Here is a 12,168-nt window from a genome sequence, read left to right on the forward strand (position 1 = left end):
TTGCAGTTAAAGAAGGCTGCCATTCTTTCTTAACTAAAAGGTATTATGATGTTCCTTGTGGTGAATTAATTATGACTCCTTTTGGATGACTAGGTACATGTACTGGACTGACTGGGGTACTAATGCCAAAATTGAGAGAGCCACACTGGGAGGAAATTTCCGGGTACCTATTGTGAACAGCAGCCTGGTCTGGCCCAATGGGCTCACTCTGGACCACGAGAATGACCTTCTCTACTGGGCAGATGCCAGTCTGTACGTTCTTTCATTATTTTTTGTGGGTGTTGATAAGAAGAGTTCCTGCTTTCACTTTCAGAGGAGGGATTTGCATAACGTGATGAAAATATAAATATGCCAAATAGATATGGCCAAAAATGTAGGATCGTAGTTTTATGAACTATATTTTAGCTTGGTAAATGTACCTGTCAAAGTTGATCTATCATGAGATTGAGTAATTATGAACTAGAAGGCATCTAAAGATACATTACTAGATGAGTTAATTTCAATTGTAATTACAAATGTAATCACTCAGTTTATAATCTCCAGGCCCCATGTAACTAACATAAAATGTGGATAACTTTTAAATGCACATTGATATTAAGTTTCCTGAAGGCTTTAGCCTTCAGTTAAAAACATTTTCCTTTAGTCTTTGACTATTGGTCATCTTCTCAAATAGATTTTTCTCTGCCAATTTCATAGTGTTTTCCTTATAAACTTTTGTCAACTCTAATTTTACACATAACTTCTTCAAGTAGCCCCGAAATTACTCACATTCCAATCATCCTAATGGAATAGTTGAAAAGATGAGATGATTTCATTTATTATTGCTGGTGTCTTCATGTCAGGAATCTTAACTTACTTAGCTATTTTCTTAAGATTTTCATCTTCTGCTTGTGACACTAAGCACCTAACAATCTCATCTTTGTCTTCTCATTTGAAGCAAGCAGTGATGTTTAGTGTCTAAATTTGGATCATTATAGGTAAATACCTCGAGGTGCTGGGTAAATGACAAATCAAGAAGGTCATTAGGGGAGTGGGAAGGAAAAAGTAACTCACACTTTATTGACTACTGTGCGCCAAACACTGAGTTCCATGCATTGTGTGTATTATTTCATAATACTCTCCATTTTCTAATTTTGGTCTGGTACCCTTTGTAGGATTACTTATAGGTTCTATTAATATTTGGAAATCAATGATTTTTATAGGCCATTGTTTCAAAAGCAAATGAAGACCTCCCATCATCCTCAGCCGTATGCTGCTTTTGAAAAGAAAGTTGGGGGTTTGTATAAAGGAACGGTTAGGCCCAGGCATTGGGCTTCCATTTGAGGCACTTACTCTTTCTGGATTCCAACATTTTCTTTTTTCCTTCACTTTAGGCAGAAGATTGAACGCAGCACTCTAACGGGCACACAGCGTGAGGTCATTGTCAACACAGTCTTTCACCCTTTTAGCTTGACTCTCTATGGCCAGTATATTTATTGGACTGACTGGAACACGAAAAGAATTTACCGAGCTAACAAATATGATGGGTCAGGTCAGATGGCAATGACCATGAGTTTTCCCTTCCGGCCTAATGGTATTCGCGTTGTCGTGAAGAACCATCAGCAGCAGTGTAGCAATCCTTGCACTGAGTTTAATGGAGGCTGCAGCCATATTTGTGCACCAGGTAAGGCATTGCCTGTGAAGATTGAATCATGTAGAGTAATAATGATGATGATTGGTAGGGAAGGTTGAGGGATATTCAGCTCTGACAGGGAAAAAAAAATCCAAATTCTCTTTGATTTTAGGGTAATTCATAAAATAGATTTGGGAGTTTGTAGGTTTAGAGGAAGACTTTGACAGGTTTCTTTTCTATTTGATATGGAGCCCTCTTATGAAGGCAATTTTAACTCAAGCTTGGTGGAAGTAGAAAGAAAGATGGGGTCTTCGGCTGCCAAACTTCATGACCTGAATAGAAATTCCATCAATGAGCTTACCTCCCATACGAAAGGATCTAGTTCTTCCACCTGGGAGGTACTATTTATAGCTTGAAATATTTCTCATGATATTTTCAGTGTGATACTGTGTTTTTCATAGTTTGCTTTATAGACAGTAGCAGAGTCCCAGGAAGATGTATCTTTTGATAGTATTGCTTTACAGATGCTGCTAAGAAGGGAGAATCATTTCTATTGTTTCAGTGTAGGCAAGAGCTAGTTGTTAAAGATTAGGGTGAATTAGCTACATTTATTAGAGTTGGTGGGTGGTCTTCATGGAAAAATGACACAGAGTATAGTTGAGAGGCTGATGGGAAGAGTTTCTATGGCTTGTCTTAGAGTGCCTTTAATAGAGAAATACTGCCACTGCTGTTCTGGAAGAGAGACTGAATGGTTGCTCCACAGATCTTTTGCTTTTTGGGCCAACTTTTTTTTCAGGTCCAAATGGTGCTGAGTGCCAGTGCCCACATGAGGGCCACTGGTATCTGGCCAACAACAAAAAGCATTGCATCGTGGACAATGGTACACGGTGTGACAGTTCCAAGTTCACCTGCCTCAATGGGCACTGCATCTCGGAGCAATGGAAATGTGACAATGATAATGACTGTGGTGATGGCAGTGATGAGCTGGAAAGTGTCTGTGGTGAGTTGGACTCTTGGAGCTTTTGTCAGGCAGTAAACTTGTCTTCACGCTAAGTGTTTGGTACAGAGTCCTGCTGTGTGTGAATCGGTGTGAATTTTGTGCCTATGTGTCCTGTTAGAACTGAAAACATTTAGTCCGAGAACACAGAGTGTTAAATCACATATAAGCTGATCTACATGCCAGGGAGTAGTGTATGATGCTTTATTAGAAAGCATCTCTGTAGTGGTTAAGAGCAAAGGTGCTGGATTAAAATCCTAGCTATGCTGTTTTAGTCTGTGCAGCCATGGGAAAGTGACCTAACCTATCTGAGCCTCAGATACCTCATCTGTTAGGTGGAGCTATTACTAGGCGTTTTGTGAGGACTGAGGGAAACAATATATAAAAAAGCACAGCATGGGGCTTGGTGCATATCCGGCATGACTTAGTATGGAACTAGGAGCTCTAATAGGTGATTGTTATCGTTTTATTAATTTTCATAGCTAAAGGATCATTAGTAATTTATTGAAATCATTCAGTATTCAGCTTCCATCTGGATGGGGTAGGTAAAACACTAGAAGTTAGCGACATTTTTCCAATAGACTGTGTAGGGGCTAAGAGTTTTATTTTCCCCAAAGAAATTGTATTTGCATGCTTTTCTGGGATTGGGATAAAATTCTAAATTGAGATGGTAGAGAAGTGAAGCGACTTTGACATTTGCCTAAAATACCTAATTTACTTAAGAAAGGTACACAATGAATTTTGTTTAATCTAATTTAAAGTTTATCTCATTTGCACGCAGTCTGTTTTGCAGCCATTTTTGCTTTAGAAGGTAAACTCAAAGTATCCATTTTATTTGATTGTACTTTTTTAGAAACTAGGAGGATGCTCTAATCAAGAAGTCTATTCAATGTTTCTTCTTCCTCTTAGCATTTCACACCTGCCACCCAACAGCCTTCACCTGCGCCAATGGGCGATGCATCCAGTATCATTACCGCTGTGACCACTACAACGACTGTGGTGACAACAGTGATGAGGCAGGGTGCCTGTTCAGGGACTGTAATGCCACTGTGGAGTTTACCTGCACTAACAGAAGGTGCATTCCTCTTCAGTTTGTCTGCAATGGCATTAACAACTGCCATGATAATGATACCTCAGATGAGAAAAATTGCTGTAAGTTTATCAAGTACTTATTGTGCTTAAACCAAGTACTTACTATGCTGAAATCTTTTTTTGTTTGTTTTTTGGAGTCTTCTTCACCTCATGGGAGATAATTCTTACGTAAAAACAAAGGCTTTCTGGAAAAAAAATACCCTAAGTATTCATCTAGAACATGAATTTCATTTTAATATATTCTGCTAAATGGTTTTTAAAAACAAATCTAATGTATTTGAATCATTCACCTAAATGTATGGACCCACACGACCATTGAATATTTTAACCTCAAATATTTTATCCTTGGTTTACATTATCTGTCAGATGAAAAATTCACTTGATAAAATTTTTGATTGTTTTAAAACTTTACCAATAGTTACTGATAAACTGTTGCCTAGATGTGTTGTGGTTAATGTTTGTTATGCACAAAGCTATACAGTGTGGTGTTGACTGAAATGATTTCTTTCTTTGATTTTTCTGGTAAATTGTTTTATTGATTTTTCCAAAATTTCTGGGATTTGCTCTTTAGTATCGAGGGAAAAGAAAAGAGCAGTGTGTAAATTCAAATATATTTTCAGTTTGGATATATCTACATGCTCTGCTGCTTTTGTAGGTGGAGTTACATACAACATTTATTTGGATATGCCTTTTAAAAGAACTCCTTCTTACGGAAAACTTCAAACACACACCAAAGTAGAAAGAATAGTAAAATGTATCTATCCATTACCCAACTTCAGTATTTACCAACAAATGGTCAGTCTGTTTCATCCATTTCCCCTGACTTCCCCCCCCTTGAATATTATAAAACAACTCTCAGACACGCATGTCATTTATGAAGACATTTTGAAAACTAACTACCATACCATAAGGATGCCTGGCAAAACGGACAATACTTACTTGAATACTCAATCCGTATGCACATTTTATCATTATTCCCAAAATGTCTTTATGCAGTTGCTCTGTTCAAATTAGCATTCTGACAAGGTCTTCACATGGATTTTGATGATTATAACTCTTTAATCTCTTTTATGCCTTAGCAGTGCCCATTTTCTTCATGCCATTGATATGTTTGACTAATTGCTCAACTGAGCCGTTTATTTTGTCCCTCTAATTTCCTATTAACTGGAATTTGTACCTAGAGGTCTGATTACATTAGGTTCAATTCTTTGAGTAAGAATTTTCCATAGGTGGAACTGTGTATTTTCTGTTGCATCACATCATGAAGCACGTAATACTTGTTTTTTCCAGTTTAAGTCATGATAAAATTAATTAGTGGATTTAGAAGTCGGACTGAATCTTCCCTTAGGCACTTCCCATCAACCTGCTACCCAGTGGTTTTAGCATACATGGATGGTTGTTCTATAAATCCATTATTTCTTTAAGGGTTACAAAGTAAGCATTTAAATATTCTATTATTTATTCTACATATATTAGGTAAAGTTCCATAGAGAAGAAATTTTCCTTATCAACTATTTTGTTAACCTGAAGTACAATTCTGTAGGATAAATGTTTGATTCTTTCCCTTCGTTAGTGTTCATAGTAATGAGTTGGTAACCAATGAACACTAATTTTTTGTCTTGTTTTGCTTTTAGTATTAGACTGGTGGATTTTTACATATTTGATGAATTTTAGTGAAGTAGTCATTTAATGTTTTTGGCGCTCAACTTCCTTATCTTAGGCCAGTGGGAGCTCTGTTAAGTTGGCTCCTCTGTTATTTTGACACAGCCCATTTGGTCCATTTCCTATCTCAGACCTGGAAAGAGAGCTCATTCCTTCTGTAGATTCAGAGATTACCACAGTGTCAAGTTGCCCATTTCTATTTGGCTCTCATTGCTTCCAGGGCTTTTTAATGTAGAGAGCTAGGAAATACAATTTTTAAGGAAACAAAGTTTATATTGGTTTTTCCCATTTTAAGATTATGATTTTTTTACTTAGATTATATAATCCAGTGACCATGGATGTCGTCATATCTGTCATTGTAATTGGTCCTGATAGCTTCCACTAGCTTAGTCAGATCTCCTTTGTCTTCCGAGTTAACTGGTGTGAAGGTGCCAGAGGTGTAGGTCTTCCTGTGTACCAGACGTCCCAGCCCAGCCTTCCCCTTGATAATGCAGTAGGGAGCCCACATGTTACAATACAGGGCGGGCAGGAAGACAACTAGCTCAATTGGGCCCACAGCATGTGCAATCAGTACCAGCTGAGGCTTCTTGTTTTCTACCAAGGTGGTGACAGTATTAACCCCAGCTTGAAGGATAGGCGGCCTCCTAGTGGGGACATCCCCTTCGCCAGTAGCTTTCTCTCAGCCTGGGCCAACATTCTCTGCTTCTTCCCTTGCTTTGTCTCTGGTCTGTATTTATGGGGCAGCTTAAGCAGTTGAGAAGCTGTTTTGCAGTCCAAGGCCTGCATGAAGCAGTTAGTTGCGGGAGGCACTTTCAGACGTTTATAGAGACTAGCCCTTTGCCACTGTAGCCGGATATAGCCGGGCCATTTGACAAAGTTAGTGAGGTCTCTTTGGGGCTTTGTCCGATTCCAAAAATCTTGGGCCTTTTCTCAGACAGGGGAATGACTACCTTCTTGGCCTCCTGCTTTTTCACAGAAGGGGCCGGGACTACCTTCTTCCTCTTAGCCTTCTTTCTTTTTAACATCTTGGATGGCTGGAGGAGAGATTCATTATTGTTTTTTAATATAAGCATCTCACTCTCTCAACACACACACACACACACACACACACTCACATTGTTTTTCTCACACAAAAGATAGCCTGTGGTTTTGAATCTTGCTTTCTTTCTGTTGTTAACAATATATGCTGGAGATCATACCGTCATTCCCCATCAATGTATAGAGATCTTCTTCATTCCTTTTTATAGCTACATATTACTCCATTACATGGATATACCATAGTTTATTTAACCAAGAGTTGGGACTCTTGGTTATAAATAATTAAAATAGATGACTTAAACTACAAAGTAAGCATGCTCTCCCCTCCGCCTCCCTGTCAGCTGGAAATAGCTCTTTTTACTTTAGAAGTGATGGTGAAAAATAACTGTCATGGATGATGCCTCTGTGAGAGCTTTAAACATGTTTTGAGTCCAGTAGCTTTGTTAGCATGGTCATTTTTAGTGCTCTCTATATGTGGTGGATCTGTTCCAAATGTTTATCTGCTGTCTTTTCCAAGCTGATCGCACCTGCCAGCCTGGATATGTAAAATGTCAGACGACAAACATTTGCATTCCTCATTTTTACTTGTGTGATGAAGACAATGACTGTGGAGACATGAGTGATGAAAGCCCTGTTTTCTGTGGTAAGAGAAACATGCTGTTTTTTCTGTGGCTCCAGGGATGCATATCTGGAGCTAATACACAGATAGATGGCCTAGGTGTTTGGGCTGCTTGTCACCTCAAGTTGGCTGGGTAAGTAGATGCAGTAGGCAGTTACTTTAGGATGTGATTAGAGGAGCATAAGCAGCCCCTCTCTCTGTTCTCTGGATGGATTCCCCCACTCCAAATATTTCTTCCAGAGACCTGCTCTGATACCTGACCTTTTTTATAACTGCAAAGTCATTTCTCCCAAAGTCGAGGGCCTTTTGTCTTCATGAACCCCAGGCAGAATTTGCTTGTCAAGCCCTTATATTTACTCTTAATATGATTATAGTTACCATTAGGAACTGAAAGAACTCTTCTGTCTTTTTAATATGCTTGAATTTCAGAAACTTTCATTTCACATTTAGCAATTTGGTTCAGTCAGGCATTTTCCTGTATTTATAGATCGCATTAAAAGGCCTTTCTTAAGCTCCATAACTTTGAGGCTATTAGTATAATAGGTGCATAATTTAAGAATTTCGTAATTATCACCAGAGCAGGGTATAGGCCAAGAACAGGCATCATTTGTAATAGCAGCAGCAGGAAGAAGCAGAATTCAGGATGTAGCCATCAGATAGGGACACAGAGATTAGAGACAGCACTGGACCTTTCAGGGACCTCTGCTTCCTTAATCAGTTTTACCCCTGGAAAATCATCAGCTATCTTGGGCCAAAGCAAGGGGCCTTATAGACCAGAAGAATTATAAGACTTGATTCTAGTTTGTACCCACATGACAATTTAGAAAATACATCTGACCCAGAGCTACCTAAGATTACGTGAGACAAGAATCGGTATTCAAACATAGGTAGCGTCCTTTACTCAAAGAAGGATCCCATATAACAAGGATGAATAAGAGCACAACTGTCTTTTTAGAACCATGTGGGCTGAGCTCAGATATCACTATATGTTGTTTTTGCTTTTAATATTTCCATAGAATTTATTTGTTATTATTCGGTTATAGCAGACAACATAGAGCCAAGTCTTCTTATCCATAATTTGTGGTTTCATGTATCAAAAAGGTATTTCTTTGATATTTCTAACAAATACAATTTATTGTTGGGTTTTTAGAATCTAGAAAGAAAAATTCTGGAAAACTGGAAGAGTATCGCCTTCCTTCTCTCCCCCACCCACCGCTTTGTCCCCATGGAAAGCTTATATGAAAGCCTTTTCCCAGGCCTCAGTCTTCCTTCCCTGGCACCGGTTACCTAGTTCAGAGAGATGGGCAGATGGTTAAGACTGATGGGAACAAGCTTGTGTTTTACTCCCGGGTTTTACCTCCGTCCTCAGCTTCTCACACGTGCAGCAGTGATGAGTTTCCCTGCACATCTGGACGTTGTATCCCTAGACACTGGTACTGTGATGAGGAAGGAGATTGTCCTGATGGCTCTGATGAACCTGCCACTTGCGGTAAGAGAGTAAGCAAGCATGACAAGCGTTATGATGCAGCTAGAGAAACTGTTCCACTACTTCCAAATACAGACTGGGATCATGGCTGCCCACTATTTGCGCTCCCTGCTCCTGTTGTCAGCTAAGAGGGTGAAACCACTCAGCAGACAGCCATTGAAAACCTGTTAGTGTGGGGAGGGATCAGCGTGTGGAGGCTGCTGACCGATGCCCATGAAATGAGATTATGTGGGTGATGCACCTAATACTGTGCCTGACAATTTAGAAAATACATCTGACTCCGAGCTACCTAAGATTACGTGAGACAAGAATCAGTATTCAAACATAGGTAGCGTCATTTACTCAAAGAAGGATCCCTTCTTTTAATTAATTTTAATTGACTGTGAATTGGAATTTTAATTGACTGTGAATTGGAATTTCTGAACTAGGTTGAGTTCTGGCCCACAAGGCTGTGGGAGGATCCAAAAGTGATTGGAATGATCGTATATATGGGGACGGGGCAATTTATGGGCACATATCCTCCGCCTGGTCTGTGTACCAGCTTACAAGGGAAGGTCCCGTGGCCATCTGAGTTTCTCAAGAAATGGCAGGGACCCTCTGGTTGTATTCCTGGAGGCACTAGTACCTGTTTGTATTTGGAGGCTGCTATTAACCTTTACAAGTTCTAATCTATATCCATGCCCTTTTTTAAAAAACATAACTGTCACTGCTTGTTTATCTGTTAATAAATCAGTCTGCAAACTGTGGCCACGGCCAGGTGCCTGTCTTTATATAAGTTTTATTAGAATGAAGCCGCATACCATCTATGGCTGCTTTTGTGCTACAGTGGCAGTGTCAGGTAGGTGTGACAGAGAACATATGTCCTATAAGCCCAAAATACTTGCCGTCTGGTTAAGAGAAAGTTTGCTGACCCTTGTTACGCAGTCTTCATACTCCTTTTTAATGGCAGTATAATATTCCATTGAGTGGTTGTATTATCTTTGAGTTAACTGCCTCTATTTTAAGCATTTAGATGGCTTTTATTTTTCCTCTACTGTAATATAATCATCTGCAAAAACAATCATTATCTAAAAAACTTTTTATTTGGGGGGTATTTTCTTAGTACCATTTTTATAGTTTTACAGCTGAATTTAGACTATTTTCTATCCCTATTCTCTCTCAGGAGAGTGGTATTTTGAAGCTCTTTGCCAAGTTCTTCTTCCCCAATACTGAAAGTTTTGTAGACCGCAAAGGACATGTAGAGTTTTGAGGATCTGTAATGGAAATACATAACTGTTAAGTGAGTCGAGTAGTGTTAGAGCTCGGTTTCGACATATGAATGATTGGTTCAAATACATGAAGAGTAAGTATAGTTTCCAAACTCCTCCATGGAAACCAAAGTCATTGAGCAGTACCAACTGCCTGTCATATTTATGAATACATTCGCATAATATGCAGGAGTATTATTTCAAAGAAGTCATAAGATGTATACAAAACAAAATTTCCATTTTCTCAGCCTTCTCTAATCTCACTCCCCAGAGATGATCACTGCGCAGGGTGAGTGTGAGTTTTCCTTACCTTTTTCTGTATATCCTAATATGTAAAATTTAAAACACAAATAGAGACCTTACTATACATATTTTTCTGCCGTTTTGCCCCTATCAGCTTAACAACACCTTGTCAGCATGTTAGCGAACATAGATCTACATATTCCTTTGCACTGCTGAATATTACTCTGATGTACAGACGGCCCAAGTGTCTTTTCTTTTTCCTAACTGATGGACGTTTAGGTTGTTTTCATTTTTTCACTACGAAAAATTATGCTGGAATGAACACCTATTTATTTTTTATTTATTTAAACAAGCTTCCCTTTAGAAACCTCTCTGTGCATATGTGGGAAGATTCTTCTAGGCTAGATTTCTAGAAGTGGTGTTTTTATTTTTTCCATTTTTTATTGTTATGTTAATCACCATACATTACATCATTAGTTTTGGATGTATGTTCCATGTTTCATTGTCTGTGCATAACACCCAGTGCTCCATGCAGAATGTGCCCTCCTTAATACCCATCACCGGGCTAACCCATCCCCCCACCCCTCTCCCCTCTAGAACCCTCAGTTTGTTTTTCAGAGTCCATCGTCTCTCATGGTTCGTCTCCCCCTCCGACTTACTCCCCTTCATTCTTCCCCTCCTGCTATCTTCTTCTAGAAGTGGTGTTTTTATGTTGGAGGGGCTATGTCTCTTAAAAAAAGGCTGTGGTGATACACACTCGTTTCTTAGCAGCTTGTGAAAGGAGAAATATTTCTCCTTCCTGATATTACTGTGTTGTATTTTTAATGGTTAAAATTTAATTTACTTTGCCTGAGGTTAATTTTGAGGGGACCCTGTGTGTATGGGCCTATGACAGATAGTTGATAAGGACATGTGGGCTTCTGAGGAAAGAATTTGAGTCAGTGATGACTAATTTAAAGCATAAGGTGTCTTATCAGTTTAATTCAACAAATATTTATTGAGCACTTATGTTCTAGGCACTGTGGGGCTATATCAGTGAGTAAGTCAAAGATCTCTGTCCATGTGGGGCTTATATTCTAGTGAGGGGACACAGGCAACAAAACAGATAAGTAAATTGTATAGCCTGTTGAAAGGTGGTAAGTGCTATGGGGAAAAGCAAAAAGAGAGGAGGAAAATGGGGATCAGGCATGCTGGGGGGATAGTTTGCAGCAAACAGAATGTTTTGGGATGAAAAATCGCCTTAAAAATGAAATAGTAATTTATATCCTTTTGGGAAAAGATTGTTATTTCTCTATCATACCTCTAAAGAAATATCACATCACATCCTAGTAACAAAAAATAATGAGGGCCTTGCACCGTCAATCAACTACTTCAGTGTCTGACCACTGGTCACTGGGACCAGCCTCCTTGGAGGACCCCGCATAGCTGTACATAGCTAGCAATGCTCTGAGTCAGGTGTTTTAGACGGCCCCTGCGATAGCAGGCTTCTCCAAGATTTTTTGGACTGCAAACCCCTTTTTTCCCTGAGAACTTGTTTTTTATCTTTTCTCAGAGTACCTTGAAGCAACATGCTTAAGTAACGAGTTCCAGTGTGACAGTGGGAGGTGCATTCGAAGGGAATGGATCTGTGATGGGGATAATGACTGTGGGGACCTGAGTGATGAGGATGAAAGGCACCGCTGTGGTAAGAGAAACCATTCGTTCCTCTGCAGAGTGACAGTCCAAGGAAACTCGGGAGATGACTTTTGTGTCTTTGGAGTATGACTGTCAGGCAGGTTCCTCTGTAATTGATTGCATGCTGATAAAATGTTACCTTTATTTTTCCACTCCGAAATTGTTTGATAGCATCCACTGAAACGCTTTAAGATCTGATAAAAAATTATTTCAATGTTTCTTGTCTTTCTCTTGCATTTAGCTAACGGATAATGTCCTACACTTCTGGAGCAGATAAACAGAACTCAACCGGCCAATCTTAATAGCCCCTTTAAACAGTGTAGCAATTAACTGTGCCTCCAGTTTCATCTATTACCTTATTGCTGTTATTTCGAGGAGTAGGTAGAGGGTGGGTTACTCCTTTTGAGTGGTTTGTGGACCAGACCGTGGAACACCATTTTCCATTACCAACAGAGCTGGAACTCTTAGCTAAGATGTCTTCGAAGAGTGTCTTCCCAA

General features: G+C 39.3%; 1 protein-coding gene and 1 pseudogene across 2 annotated transcripts in view; one reads left to right on the plus strand and one right to left on the minus strand.

Annotated features, from left to right (window-relative positions):
- LRP2 (LDL receptor related protein 2) overlaps positions 1-12,168 on the plus strand; it is a 194,546-nt gene that overhangs the window by 128,896 nt on the left and 53,482 nt on the right. For both annotated transcript variants that reach the window (XM_073882829.1, XM_025852083.2), the window contains exons 41-47: positions 94-252; positions 1,374-1,663; positions 2,409-2,612; positions 3,519-3,761; positions 6,919-7,044; positions 8,390-8,509; positions 11,549-11,680. In XM_073882829.1, the coding sequence (XP_073738930.1) occupies positions 94-252; positions 1,374-1,663; positions 2,409-2,612; positions 3,519-3,761; positions 6,919-7,044; positions 8,390-8,509; positions 11,549-11,680 (1,274 nt within the window). The remainder of the gene's footprint in view (positions 1-93; positions 253-1,373; positions 1,664-2,408; positions 2,613-3,518; positions 3,762-6,918; positions 7,045-8,389; positions 8,510-11,548; positions 11,681-12,168) is intronic.
- Positions 5,680-6,388, minus strand: LOC141374533 (large ribosomal subunit protein eL8-like; annotated as a pseudogene).

The sequence above is a fragment of the Callorhinus ursinus genome, unplaced genomic scaffold, assembly GCF_003265705.2.
Source record: "Callorhinus ursinus isolate GAN/ISIS: 27379988/994484 unplaced genomic scaffold, GSC_fseal_2.0 scaffold2, whole genome shotgun sequence".
NCBI lineage: Eukaryota > Metazoa > Chordata > Mammalia > Carnivora > Otariidae > Callorhinus > Callorhinus ursinus.